Raw genomic sequence first — 13,845 nt, 5'->3', positions numbered from 1 at the left:
GTGTGTGTATGGGGGGGGTCAAGGTCAACTGGGATCTGAAAGAAGAGTAAGGGGCAGCTGGATGGCTCATTTGGTAGAGCATACAACTCTTTATCTTGGACTCTTGATCTTCAGGTTGCAAGTTCAAGCCCCATGTTGGACGTAGAGATTACTGAGAAGAAAAGGGAAGGGGGAAGGGAAGAAAGAAGGGAAGAGTAATTAGGAAGTGCAGTGGGAGGAGCATACCAGAAGGAGAGACCAGCAGGTGCAAAAGCCTTGAAATGGGGAGAAACATGAAGCCTTTAATCATGAGCTCAAAGAAGGCCATTGGGGCTGGAGTAGAAGGTATCCCACCCCACTCCACATTGAGAGGTTGGTAGGGGCAGATGAGTCTCTAGGCTGGTTTTGTTTTTGTTTTAAGAATTTATTTATTTATTTGTGTGTGTGTGAGAGAGAGAGAGAGAGAGCAAGAGCAGAGGGAAGAGGCAGAGGGAGAAGGAGGCTCCCTGCTCAGGGAGCCCAATGTGGGACTCGATCCTGGGACCCTGGGATTATGACTTGAGCCGAAGGCAGATGCTTAACCATCTGAGCCACCCAGGCATCCCTGGTTTTGTTTCTTATATAGAGCCACTGGGAAGGTATGAAGGGTGTTAGGCAGTGGGGTGGGAGAGTGATGAATGAGGTATGCATTGGAAATACAATGGGGAACAGATCTGAGGGAGGACCCTGTGGAGGGAGCAGGGAGATATTGAGGAGGCTGCTGTGAGCATGGAGGCAAGAGATGCTGGACGAGGACCAGAATGTTTTAGGTTGAAAGAAGGGTATGGCTCGTAATGGGGCTGGATGGAGAAAGGGGTGAGGGGAGGGGGTGTTTGGAGGAGCTCCTGGATTCCTGAAGACGTGGGCTTTGAGGAAGATCAGCTTCCTTGGTGGTTGTGCTCAGTTTGAGAAATAGTCTCAGCTGAGCTCAGATGCAACTGGAGACACAGTTTGGTAAGAGGAGGGATGGGAATCAGCACCTTAGGGAGACCTCTCCTAAGTTAAACCCAGCCCGGTGTTACCTAAGGCCTTCTGGAAACCTCCCAACAGGCCACACAAGGGGCTCAGTGCTCTCTGTGCTGATCACACTAATCCCCCCAACTCTTACATCCGACACAGGGGGAAACAGAAGCTCAGAAATGTGAAGTATCTCACCTAGAGTCACACAGCTGCTGAGTGGCAAGGTGGGACTTCCAAACTGGGTGCTTCTGATCTCATAGTTGTTTTGTTTTTCTTTATTTTTCTTCTTTCATACAATATTTGATTCATGTATAAAAATAGGTGTAACTTATTTGGATATAATTTGGAAAAACTAAGTGCAAAAAAAAATAGCGTTTTGAGACACTCAAAGGTCTCCAAAAATGGTCTGAGTATTAGATAACACTAAAAAATTGTTATTTTTATTAAGTATGATCACGGCATTATAGTTATGTTTTAAAAAATTTATACTAGGGACGCCTGGCTGGCTCAGTGTATGGAGCATATGACTCTTGATCTCAGAGTTGTGAGTCCAAGTCCCACGATGGATGTAGAGAGCGCTTAAAAATAAAATCTTAAGGGGCGCCTGGGTGACTCAGTTGTTGGGTGTCTGCCTTTGGCTCAGGTCATGATCCCAGGGTCCTGGGATGGAGCCATTCATTGGGCTCCCTGATCGGCGGGGGACCTGCTTCTCCCTCTCCCACTCCCCCTGCTTGTGTTCCCTCTCTCACTGTGTCTCTCTCTGTCAAATAAATAAATAAAAACTTAAAAAATATTTTTATTAATCTTATTTTATTAATCTTAAGGGGCACCTGAGTGGCTCAGTCGGTTAGGCATCTGACTCTTGATCTCACCTTGGGTCTTGATCTGGGGGTCGTGAGTTCAAGCCCAGCGTGGAGCCCACTTAAGAAAAAATAATAAAATCTTAAAAAGAATTCATACTCAAAGCTTTTCCTCTTAAATTAGGAGCAAGGCAAGGATGTCCACTCTGGCTGCTTCTATTCAACATAGTACTGGAAGTCCTAGCCAGAGTAATGAGGCAAGAAAAAGAAATAAAAGCCATCCAAATTGGAAAGGAAGAAGTAAACTTATCTCCGTTCACAGATGACATGATCTTATATGCAGAAAACCCCAAAGAGGGGTGCCTGGGTGGTTCAGTCGGTTAAGCATCTGACTCTTGATTTCGGGTCAGGTTGTGGGATTGAGCCCCATGTCAGGCTCTGCCCACAGCAGGGAGTCTGCTTGGGATTCTCTCCTTCTCCCTCTGCCCCTCTGCCTGCTTTCTTTCTCTGTCTCTAATATAAAATAGGGGCTCCTGGGTGGCTCAGTCAGTTAAGCGTCTGCCTTTGGCTCAGTTCATGAGCCCAGGGTCCTGTGATGGAGTCCCTTATCGGGCTCCCAGCTGAGTGGGGAGTCTGCTTCTCCCTCTGCCCCTCCCCCTGCTTGTACACTCTCCTTTCTCTCTCTCTCTTGCAAAAATAAATAAATAAATAAAATCTAAAAATAAATAAGTTTTAAAAAAGGAAAGAGTCCACAAAAAAAACTGTTAGAATTAATAAATTTAGTAAAGTTGCAATCTATAAAATCAACACTCAAAAATCAAGTATTTTTCTACACGTTAACAATGAATAATTGGAAAAGGAAATTAAGAAAACATTTCCAATTACAGTAGCATCAAAAATAATAAAACACTGGGGTGCCTGGGTGGGTCAATTGGTTAAGCGTCCACCTTTGGCTCAGGTCATGATCCCGGGGTCCTGGGATCGAGCCCCTGCATTGAGCTCCCTGCTCAGCAGGGAGCCTGCTTCTCTCTCTCCCTCTGCCTCTCCCCCAGCTTGCCCTCCCTCTCTCAAATAAATAAACAAAATCTTTAAAAAAAAAAATAGTAAAACACTGGGGCACCTGGCAGGCTTAGTAGGTGGAGCATGTGCCTCTTGATCTCAGGGTTTTAAGTTCGAGCCCCACATTGTATGTAGAGATTACTTAAAAATAAAATCTTTACAGGGACAACTGGGTGGCTCAGTTGGTTAAGTGTCTGTCTTCGGCTCAGGTCATGATCCTGAGGTCCTGGGATCGAGGCCCGCATCGGGCTCCCTGCTCAGTGGAGAGCCTGCTTCTCCCTCTCCCACTCCCCCTGCTTGTGCTCTCTCTCCCTGACAAATAAATAAATAAAATCTAAAAAAAAAAAAAAAAGAAAAAGTTGGAGGATTCACACTTCTTGATTTCAAAACATACAAAGTAAAACAAACAAAAACATATTGCAAACTACAGTAATCAAAACACTGAGGTACAGGCATACAGACAGACACAGACCAGTGGAATAGAATAGAGAGCCCAGAAATAAACCCTCACTTACATGGGCAAATGATCTCCGACAAGGGTGCCAAGGTCATTCAATGTGGAAAGGACAATGTCTTCAACAAATTGTGTTGGAAAAATTAGATATCCACATGCAAAAGAATGAAGTTGGACCCTTATCCTATGCCATCTACAAAAAATGAGCTCAGGGGCACCTGACTGGCTCAGTCGGCAGAGCATGTGACTTTTTTTTTTTTTTAATTTAAGTAATCTCCCATAATCTCTACAGCCAGCATGGGCTCTGAACTCAGTACCTCCTCCCACCCCGCCGAGATCAAGAGTCGCGTGCTCCACTGAGTGAGCCAGCCACATGCCCCTAGAGCATGTGACTCTTGATCTTGGGGTCATGAGTTCAAGCCCCATATGGGTTAGAGTTTACTTAAAAAAAAAAGTTCAAAATGGATTAAAAACCCAAATGTGAGACCTAAAACTACAAAACTCCTAGAAGAAAGCATAGAGGAAAAGCTTCATGCTATTGGAGTTGGTAATGATTTCTTAGATATGACACCAAAAGCATAGGCAACAAAAGCAAAAATAGACAAATAGGACTATATCAAACTGAAAAATGTTCATGCTTAAAAGGACACAACAGGGGCTCAGTCGGTTAAAGCATCTGCCTCCAGCTCAGGTCATGATCCTGGGGTCCTGGGATCGAGCCCCACATTGGGCTCCCTGCTCTTTGGGGAGCCTGCTTCTCCCTCTGACCATCCACCCCCGCCCCCAGCTTGTGCTCTCTCTCTCTCCCAAAGGAATAAATTAAAAATTAGAAAGAAAAAGGGGAGGGACACAACAAAGTGAAAAGTGACCTACGAAATGGGAGAAGATATTTGCAAATGATCGATCTGATAAGAAGTTACTAACTGGAATACATAAAGAACTCCTTCGCTGGATGGTTTGGCTATGGGAAAAAAGGTTTGGATACTTTGGTATACGGCCTCAATGTGTTCATCTGTAATAGTCCTTAATCATAGGGACTCCTGCGTAAAGCTCTTAGGATCTTTCCGGGCCCAGGGCTCAAGGAGTGTTTGCTGCTGTTGCTGTTTTGTTGTTGTTGTTGTTGTTGAAGAGGGTTCAGGACTATGAGGCAGGTACGCACAGGTTCCAATCCCAGCCCTACCACTTTCTAGCTGTGTGACTTTGAGCCCGTGACTTAAGCTCTCTGAACCTGTGTCACCATCTGTAAAAAAGGGGAAGATGGTGACAACAAGCATAACTATGTCAGAAGATTGTCGCTAGGCCAGAAAGCCATGCACGTGAAGCTCTCAGCACGTGGTAGCCAGTAACTGCTTTTAAGCATTTCCTGATAGTAAGAGCCTTGTCTTTCAAGGGTGGGGCAGGTGTGACCTTGCTGGAGTGTGGGTACGCAGTCACCTGAAGGAGCCAAGAAGCTATCCTTAGCTGTTCTTTCCACTGGAGGGTGTGTTCTTCCCAGGCTGGGAGAAGCTGTGTGGTACACACCTGTGCATGAGTCTGGGGCAGCCTAAGGTCATGGTACAAAGAGTGTACGGCCTGGCAGGGTACTTGGTGCCTGCAGGGTGCATTCCTCTGCCACCTGCAGAGGTTTGGATTGTTCTATCTCGCACATCTCTCTCTAGGGGAAGAGGGTTCTGGTAGTAGCCTGACCCCCTCCCCAACCAGGGGCTTTGCCTAAGCCCCAGCACGAAATGCGCATGGGAATGTGTTCAGCCTGCCTTCGTGGAAAGCCTCCGGCTGGTGGAGGGAGGAGAAAAGGAGGGAAGTAGACAGCACTAACCCTCTTTCTGGCCTCAGGGGGCCTCAAGCACTCTCACCCACCACTACGAGTCCCTGTCATGAGGTGATATCGTGGTATCATAAGCACGAGATCCAACTCACATCTTGGTCCTGCTATGTGACACTTGGGCAGTCTCTTAACCTCTCTGATCGTCTTCTCTGCAAAATGGAGTTTTGTAACTGGACCCACCTTGGACGTTTATACCAGGTTCTTAGCATGGGAACTGGAATAGAGTTAGTGCTCAGGAAATGGGACTTAATACTACTAGCCTTAGAGGATTTCGTAGCACCAGCTTCTCCACTTTCCTCAGACCCAACAGGAGCAGTGCCAGTTCCTCTGTTTCATTCTGACCCCCGAGAACCCACACAAGAGGGACTTAGCATTTTGTTGGCCATGTCTTCCCTTTCCTTGGGCAGCCATCACCCATTGTGGAGGCTAAAGGGGAAGACCCTTTCATCAGGCTGATGTGGGGTCCTGAGCTAACCTTACTTTCTCCCCCAAGGCTCTCCCAGCCTCCACCCACCTCTTGGTGGGCACTGAGTGTCTGACAGCCAAGCAGCACTGTCCAATAGAACCCTCTGGGATGATGGAAACATTCTATATCTGTGAGTCACAGTGGCCACTAGCCACATGTAGCTACTGAACACTTGAAAAGTGGCTAGTGGGACTGAGAAACTAATTTTTAATATTATTTAATTGTGGGGCACCTGGGTGGTTAAGTGTCTGCCTTCAGCTCAGGTCATGGTCCCAGGGTCCTGGGATCGAGCCCCACGTCGGGCTCCCTGCTCCGTGGGAGACTTGCCTCTCCCTCCCTTACTCCCCTTGCTTGTGTTCCCTCTCTTGCTCTGTCTCTCTCTGTCAAATGAATAAATAAAATCTTTAAAAAATATATTATTTAAGGGCACCTGGGTGGCTCAGTTGGTTAAGCGACTGCCTTCGGCTCAGGTCATGATCCTGGAGTCCCGGGATCGAGTCCCACATCGGGCTCCCTGCTCGGCAGGGAGTCTGCTTCTCCCTCTGACCCTCTTCCCTCTTGTGCTTTCTCTCTCTCATTCTCTCTCTCTCTGAAATAAATAAATAAAATTAAAAAAATTATCATAAAAAATATATATATATTATTTAATTGTAATGGATTTAGGTAGCCACAGGGGGCTAATGGCTACAATATTGGACAGATGTAGAAACCTCAGACACATATGAAGAGTTGGATGACTTGAAATGATCCCAGGCTGAATGAAGGCAGAGTCAGGCCCAAGCAAATAAATCGCTTGCCCTTTCTGGGCCTCAGTTTCCCCATCTGCTTACTAAATGCTGTTTCAGTGTTATTTCATTAGCTGAAGGAATTTTCCTGGGGCTCCTGGTTTGGGACAAAACATGGGAGCCCTTCCAGATGGATTTCTTCTTTTTTGGCCCTGGTGCACGCCCAAGGGAAAAGTAGAGAGAGCTGGAATCCTGGAATGCTTGAGCAGAAGCCACCGGGTTAGGATTAGGCCACTGGATTCTGTACTGACTCATGGCATAACCATGCCAGGGTGGAGGGAAAGGGTTCAGTGGGAAGAGGCAGGTATGGGTTCACGTCAGGGTGTAGTCACTTCCAGCTTCTCCTCAGGCTGAGCCTGGGATCATGACCGGAGCAGAAGGCAGACACTTAACTTCTGAGCCACCCAGGTGCCCCCTTATTTATTTTTTTATTTTTTTTATTCTACAAGTCAGATCCAAGCCTTTGGAACTCCAAAGCCCCTTACAAACCCTCACTGGGGAATGGGGGAGGGGGCAGCATTAATGTGGTGGGGAAAAATAAAACACGTGCCTTAGAATTAGACATGCCTATTAAAAAAAAAAAAGAATCAGACATGCCTAAGTTTGGGCCCATGCTCTGCCATTTGCTGGCTGTGTGACCTCAGGCAAGTCAACCTCACCTCTCTGAACCTGTTTACTCATCCGCCAAATGCATGATTGGTAGGGACTACTCACTGAGACCCACAGCTGAGACCCAGGCCCATGAGAAGGCATGGAGGCAATGACAGAATTAGGCTGAGTGCAAAGGGGGTGGGGTGAGGGTCAAGGTTCCAAGCCGTGCAACCTCCAGAAATAATCCTTTCCATTAAAAGGTGCTAATGAAAATACATACACCACTTCCAAGATCCCTTGCTGATAGGGCTTGGTTGTTGGTAAAGGTTATTCCTGCCACAGTGTCAAGGCCAACTCAGAGCAGGTTTGGAGCAAAGCAAACACTACAGCCTTATCTCAGGGACATAGCGTAGGTATAAAGCAGGAGGCCATTAAGACAGTCATTTCTCTTGCTCAGCAACTTGAAAACGAAATGAAATTCCTTGTACTGGCTGCTCTACTCACAGGTAGGCAAGACTCCCCAGTCCCATCCCTTCGGTGCTAAGATCTCACTCCTCGGGATTGGGGGCCACAGCTAACAGGGCTGGCTGGATCTGGAGCCTTCACCCAGGGCTCTCTATCGGGCTTAAGAGCACCCATGCTGGGGTTCCCTCAAGTCCCCCCACAGTTGGCGCCTTTTCAGCCTTAGGTCTGAACTCAGATGATCCCTCTCAGAAGGGCCTACCAGCCCACCTGAACGAAGAGAGACCTCTCTCCTTTCTGTCTACCGTGCGGCCTCGGTACAGGGTCTTCCCAGCACCTACCTTTGCCTGCAATCTGTATCTTATTTCTTGTTGATTCAGTTCCTCTTTTTAAAGCTTTAATTAAATTAAACTAATTATTTATTCATTTTTAAGTAAACTCTACCCCAACGTGGGGCTTGAACTCAAGACCCTGAGATCAAGAGCTTCATGCTCTACCAACTGAGCTAGCCAGGTGCCCCAATTCATTTCCTTTTTATTCTCCACCCTCACAGAAGCATGGGTTCCATGAGAGCAAGGATAGAGCCACTGGCGCCATTTATTGAATGAATGAATGGAATCGGATACATTGGGATTCAGATCCCACCTCATTCATTCATCATTCTTTCATTCATTCCACATTGATGTATCAGAGGCTCCGAGGTATCAGGCTCTGGGTTGAGACTGAGGACTCATAGATGAAAAAGCCAGTGCTCCTTGCCTAGGCAACAGACACACACACACACACACACACACACACAAACATGCACACATACACAGGCGCACACATGAGAAGAGCTGTGTGCAGGTCTGGCCTGTGCAAAGAGCAGAGCTGGCTGGATCAGAGACAGAGAAAACAGGGAGGCAGGAGGGAGGTGTGGAGATGGGCCAAGGTGGCCAGGCCACTCCTGTCTGCTGCCAGCATGAAGGCTGCTCAGAGGGGAGAGTGACCAGCTGCCACCCTTAGTTTGCCCTGGGGTTTAATTGTTTTTTAAGATTTATTTATTTATTTGAGGGGGAGGGGCAGAGAGAGAGAGAAACCTAAGCAGACTCCACCCTGAGCACGGGGCTCAATCTCATAACCCTGAGATCATGACGTGAGCCAAAACCAAGAGTTGGACGCTTAACCGACTGAGCCACCCAGGTACCCCTGCCCTGGGGTTTAAACATATGGAGCAGCTCCAGTGTGCACAACAGATCAAAGGAAGAAAGGGCAAGGTGTGGGGCAAAGAGACGATACTGGCAGCCAATTGAAGGGGACCCCAAAATCATATAGTGCCCTCTTCTCTTTAGGGCACCAAATTTCACAGGCTATGGCTCTGAAAATGAGGTGAAGGGGTCCTGCTTCCTGAGTCTGCTGTGCCAAACCTTGTGTTACAAGCAGACTTCTTAAAAACATATTCATTAGATATTTATTGAGCACCTACTATGTGCCGGGTACTTTCTTTAATTGGTGTGTTGATTATTTCATTCATATAACTCATCATATACTTACGGAGCGCCTACTATGCATCAGGCCCTGGGGAATAAAAGCCCTGAGGCCTTGAGTTTATGGTCCAGTGAGTGGGAAGCATTAAATAAATAGATGGATACAGACTGCTAGAGGTACGAGGAAGCAAAGAACATAAAGAAAAGTGATAGCAGAAGAGCCACTTGGCTTGGGTGGTCAAGAAAGAGGAGGTGGCATTTTTTTTTTTTTAAGATTTATTTATTTGAGAGAGAGAGAGTGAGAAAGCAGGGGGAGAGGCAGAGGGAGAGGGAGAGAGAATCCCAAACAGACTCCATACTGAGTGTGGAGCCTGATGCGGGGCTCAATCCCATGATCCTGGTGCCCTGAGGAGGTGGCATTTAAACCAAGATCCTCCAGCTTTTTGAAAAGTGAGATGATGAGCATGCCGGGCAGAGTAAACAACAGGTACACGGGCCCTGAGGCAGAAAATAGCTTGTCCTGTTGAGGATGGTAGGCCACCCAGGTCTCCTGACTACTCCTTATACTCCTGCCCCATCTCAACCCCGCCATTCCCCACCTAACCCATTTTATTTTATTATTTTATTTTATTTTAAGATTTTATCTACTTATTAGAGAGAGAGACACCGAGAGAGGAAATATAAGCAGGGGCAGAGGGAGAGGGAGAAGCAGGCTCTCCACTGAGCAGGGAGCCCGATGCGGGGCTCGATCCTGATCCCAGGACCCTGGGATCATGACCTGAGCTGAAGGCAGACGCTTAACGACTGAGCCACCCAGGCGCCCCTCTCACCTAACCCATTTTAGATCCCACTTACCATGTTCCAATTTTTCCACCCTCTAACACAATATCCAATTCCCTTATTTATTTCATTTATTGCTTATTGGTTTTCTCCCCCAACTAGGACATAAGTTCAATGACGTTATAGATTTTCTATTTGCTCGCTGATGTATCTCCAGTTCCTAGGGCAGTGACTGGGCCATTGTAGGTGCTCAATAAATATTTGTTGGATAAATAATGGGGACCCCACTGAAAACATATGTTCACACAAAAACTAGGATGCAACTGTTCATAGCAGCACTATTCATAAGAGCCAAAAATTATAAACCCAGACGTCCATCATGTGATGAATGGATAAACAAAATGTGGGTCTGTCCATACAGTGGAATACTATTCAGTTATAAAAAGGAATGAAGTACTGTTATATGGTACAATGTGGATGAACCTCAAAGACATTATGCTAAGTGAAAGAAGCCAATCACAAGAGGCCACATGTATGATTTCATTTACATGAAGTGTTCAGAAGAGGCAAATCCATACAGACAGAAAGCATTTTGGGGGTTGCTAGAGGGGAGACGGGGAACAATCGCTAATGGGTACAAGGTGTTCTTTTGGGGGTGATGAAAATGTTATGGAATGAGTGGTGATGGTTCCAAACTCTGTGAGTATACTAAAAACCACTGAAATGTACATTTTAAGTGGTTAAATGGTGAATTTTATGTTATGTGAACTTTATCTCAATAACAAATTATTTTTTTAAACGTTTTACGAAAAGAAAAAAATCCCTACTCACATTACCAGGTTCCTGCGTCCAGCTCTCTTCCGAGGAGGCAGCTGGTGGGGTGCGGGGGGCAGCATGGGGCCAGAGAGCAGGCAAGCAGTGAGCGGGGCTCCTGGGCTCTGGCAGAGCTAATCAGGACGTATTTAAACTCTGGCTGTGTCTTCCTGCAGTGGCCGCTGCCTATAAGGGCATCAGTCCGCGGGCAGTGTGGCAGTTCCGCAACATGATCAAGTGCACGATACACGGGAGTAACCCCTTTAAGGAGTACAACGACTACGGCTGCTACTGTGGCCTGGGTGGATCCGGCACCCCTGTGGATGAACTGGACAAGTGAGTGATCGATCAGCAGGGAAGGCAGAGTGACCGTGGGGTGGGGGGAGGGCACAAGCCAAGGATCTCACGAGGAAGCACAGAAAGGGGATTTGCATATTTGCTAAAGATAACATATTTTCACCTCTTGTCACAAACAAACATGCTCCAAGAGGACCCTGAATCCAATGCTCTATCAGAAGGAAAAAGCGAAAGGTTGGAGATTTAAGTAGTAGCGGGTGCTGCTGCCCTCTAGTGGCAGAACGTCGCAACACAAGACACCACCGTGAAGATTCAGTTGTCCTCTAACTGCAGTGGTTAAGACTCTCTCACTGCATCTTCAGAATATATGATTGTACACTATATCCCTGCCACCATTTTTAAATCGCCATAAATAAACATGAAGGACTTAAGTTTTTTCAAGGCACAGGACCAATATCTTCCGGAGCATGTCAGCTAAGTCATCCCTACCTGTTCCCGAGGCCGACCTGCTTCCTTGCCCTTCTCCAGGTGTTGCCAGACGCACGACAACTGCTACTCAGAAGCCAAGAAACTGGACAGCTGTAAATTCCTCCTGGACAACCCCTACACCAAAACCTACTCATACTCATGCTCTGGTTCTGAGATCACCTGCAGTGGTATGTTTAGTCTCTTGTTGGCTTGTCAACCCTCAATAGACAGGGGAGGAAATAATAGTCATGATATCCACCATTTATCAATCACTTCCTTGGTGCCAGGCTGTGCCTCCTTGAATCCTGGCAACAACCCTAGGCGATTGGTAGTATTATTATACCCATTTAACTGATGACAAAACGAAGGCTCAGAAGGCTGAGCCAATTGCCATGGGGCACACAGCTCATACATGGTGGTATTTGGTTTTGAGCGCAGGTCTATATGACTCCAAAGTCTCTGCTCTTAACTGCCGTGCTATACAGCTTCATTATTTCATAAAAAAGAGCTTAGAACTACCATTTATGAGTTTCTTATTACCTCCCAGGTACTAGGCTAAGCATATATATGAGATAGGTTTTAATAACCCCATTTTACAGGTGAGGAAGCTGAGACTCAAAATAGCTACTTGCCCCAAATCACACAGCTTCTAAGCGGTAGGGCCAGCATTTGAACTCAGCTGTTTCTGATATCGAAGGTTCTGGTCTTAACCACTAAGTTATGCAGAGCTTCTGGTGAAGTATGTCCATCCAGGAAGGTAGTTCTGAAGAGCAGACAATTCAGAGAGGTGAAGGGTATTGTCATGCTAGGCCAGCATCTGGATTTGCACTACTCTCTACTATGCACCCACAGACGGGTCCCATTTTTCAAAACTGTACATACAATCTTGGAATAACCACAGTTCAAATCCAGGAGGCCAAGAAAAAAATTACCAGGAATCCCACCATCCTGAGGCACAAACAATTTTGTAGCTCCATGTACATTTGCGCTTATCCTTGGAATAAGGTTTATATCATTGTAATCGTGGGTATGTGCCCACCTCAAGTCCTTTGTTCCTTCTGCCTGAAACACTTTCCACCTGAAGTCTCGGTCTAGGACTTTATTTTTTTTTTAAGATTTTATTTAGGGACACCTGGGTGGCTCAGTCGGTTAAGCATCTGCCTTCAGCTGGGGTCATGATCCCGGGGTCCTGGGATCGAGTCCCACATCCAGCTCTTTGCTCAGCGGGGAGCCTGCTTCTCCCTCTGCCTGCCGCTCCCCCTGCTTGTGCTCTTTGACTCACTCTCTCCCTCAATCTGACAAATAAATAAAATCTTTTAATAAAATAAAAGATTACTGAATATAAGTAGAGGTACATAATTAAATTATGGGTAATAAAATTGAAACTCATTTTAAAAGTTATTGTTGTTGTTTCTTTTGGTTAAAAAGGTAAACAAGGCCAAAGTAATGTAATTTCAAACTCTTCAGAAGTGTATCATAGAAAGGAGAAGATGCCTATAATCCTACCTCCCAAAATAACCAGTTGGATATATTGCCCTTCATTTTCCTTCAGTAAAATATCTTGGAAACATTTCCATATATGGGTATACTTAATTATTTTAAATATCTGTATAATATTCTACTGTAAGAACATTCTGTAATTTTTTAAATATGTGCTATAAAGTAGAGAAATTGCCTTGCTAAATTTCACTAAGGTGAAATGTACAATATTTTGCTGCCTTGAGTATATGTTTTAGTGTTTTCCATATTGCTTTAAAGTTGCTTGCCTACGTTATCAGAGATCTATAGCTATATGAGTTTTAAGAGCTCATTTTTTAAAAGATTTTATTTATTTGAGAGCGAGAGCACAAGTAGGGGGAGGGGCAGAGGGAGAAGGAAGCTCCCTGCTGAGCAGGGAGCCCGACGTGGGGCTCCATCCCAGGACCCTGGGATTACGACCTGAGTCAAAGGCAGATGCTTAATTGACTGAGCCACCCAGGTGCCCCAAAAGCTCATTTTAAGTCAAATAGGACTTCCCAAAAGGCATCCATCACGCGTAGGATTGCCAGATTATACACACGTTGCCCAATTAAATTTGACTTTCAGATAGACAATGAACATTTTTTTATTCTACATTCCAAACATTGCATTTATTGTTTATCTGATAGTCTGGTATTTTTATTTGTTAAATCTGTCAATCCTAAATTTGTATCAATAGAATGGCTATGAGATTATTCCAGCTAATTCTTCCCGCCCCCAGACTGGACAAAGCAGGATCTACCTTGGCTCAGTCCTCTCCTCTTGCTCTTTTCCAGCCAAAAACAAAAAGTGCCAGGCCTTCATCTGCAACTGCGACCGCAAGGCTGCCATCTGCTTTTCAAAGGCCCCCTATAACAAAGAGCACAAGAACCTGAACACCAAGAAGTACTGTAAGTGATTGAGTATCCTCCCTGGAAAGCATCATCCCCATGGACTTCATGGCCTTCACCTTACCCTGTCTCCTCCAATAAAGCACTTTGTTGAAAGGCCTCAGGTTTGGAGACTGTTTTATTCTCTGTCTGTGTCTCTAAGTCTCTTCTTAGTTCTTTGTGAGCATCATTCCTTCTAGCCTTGGAAGTTGAA

At 45.8% G+C, this 13,845-nt stretch overlaps 1 protein-coding gene across 2 annotated transcripts; it reads left to right on the top strand.

The window, feature by feature from the left end:
- Nucleotides 1-5,643: 5,643 nt before the first annotated feature.
- PLA2G1B (phospholipase A2 group IB) lies at nt 5,644-13,751 on the top strand. 2 transcript variants are annotated; one of them, XM_027576536.2, is made up of 4 exons: nt 5,644-5,712; nt 10,656-10,815; nt 11,305-11,432; nt 13,539-13,751. In XM_027576536.2, the coding sequence occupies exons 1-4, from the start codon at nt 5,691-5,693 to the stop codon at nt 13,658-13,660; spliced, it is 432 nt and encodes a 143-aa protein (XP_027432337.1). In that variant the 5' UTR covers nt 5,644-5,690; the 3' UTR covers nt 13,661-13,751. The 2 variants fall into 2 exon arrangements, with proteins under 2 accessions (XP_027432337.1, XP_027432336.1); XM_027576535.2 differs by lacking the exon at nt 5,644-5,712 and adding an exon at nt 7,405-7,464.
- Nucleotides 13,752-13,845: the final 94 nt, after the last annotated feature.

Source organism: Zalophus californianus, chromosome 14, assembly GCF_009762305.2.
Source record: "Zalophus californianus isolate mZalCal1 chromosome 14, mZalCal1.pri.v2, whole genome shotgun sequence".
In the NCBI taxonomy this organism is placed as follows: Eukaryota; Metazoa; Chordata; class Mammalia; order Carnivora; family Otariidae; genus Zalophus; species Zalophus californianus.
This window is presented reverse-complemented; position numbering and strand designations above follow the sequence as displayed.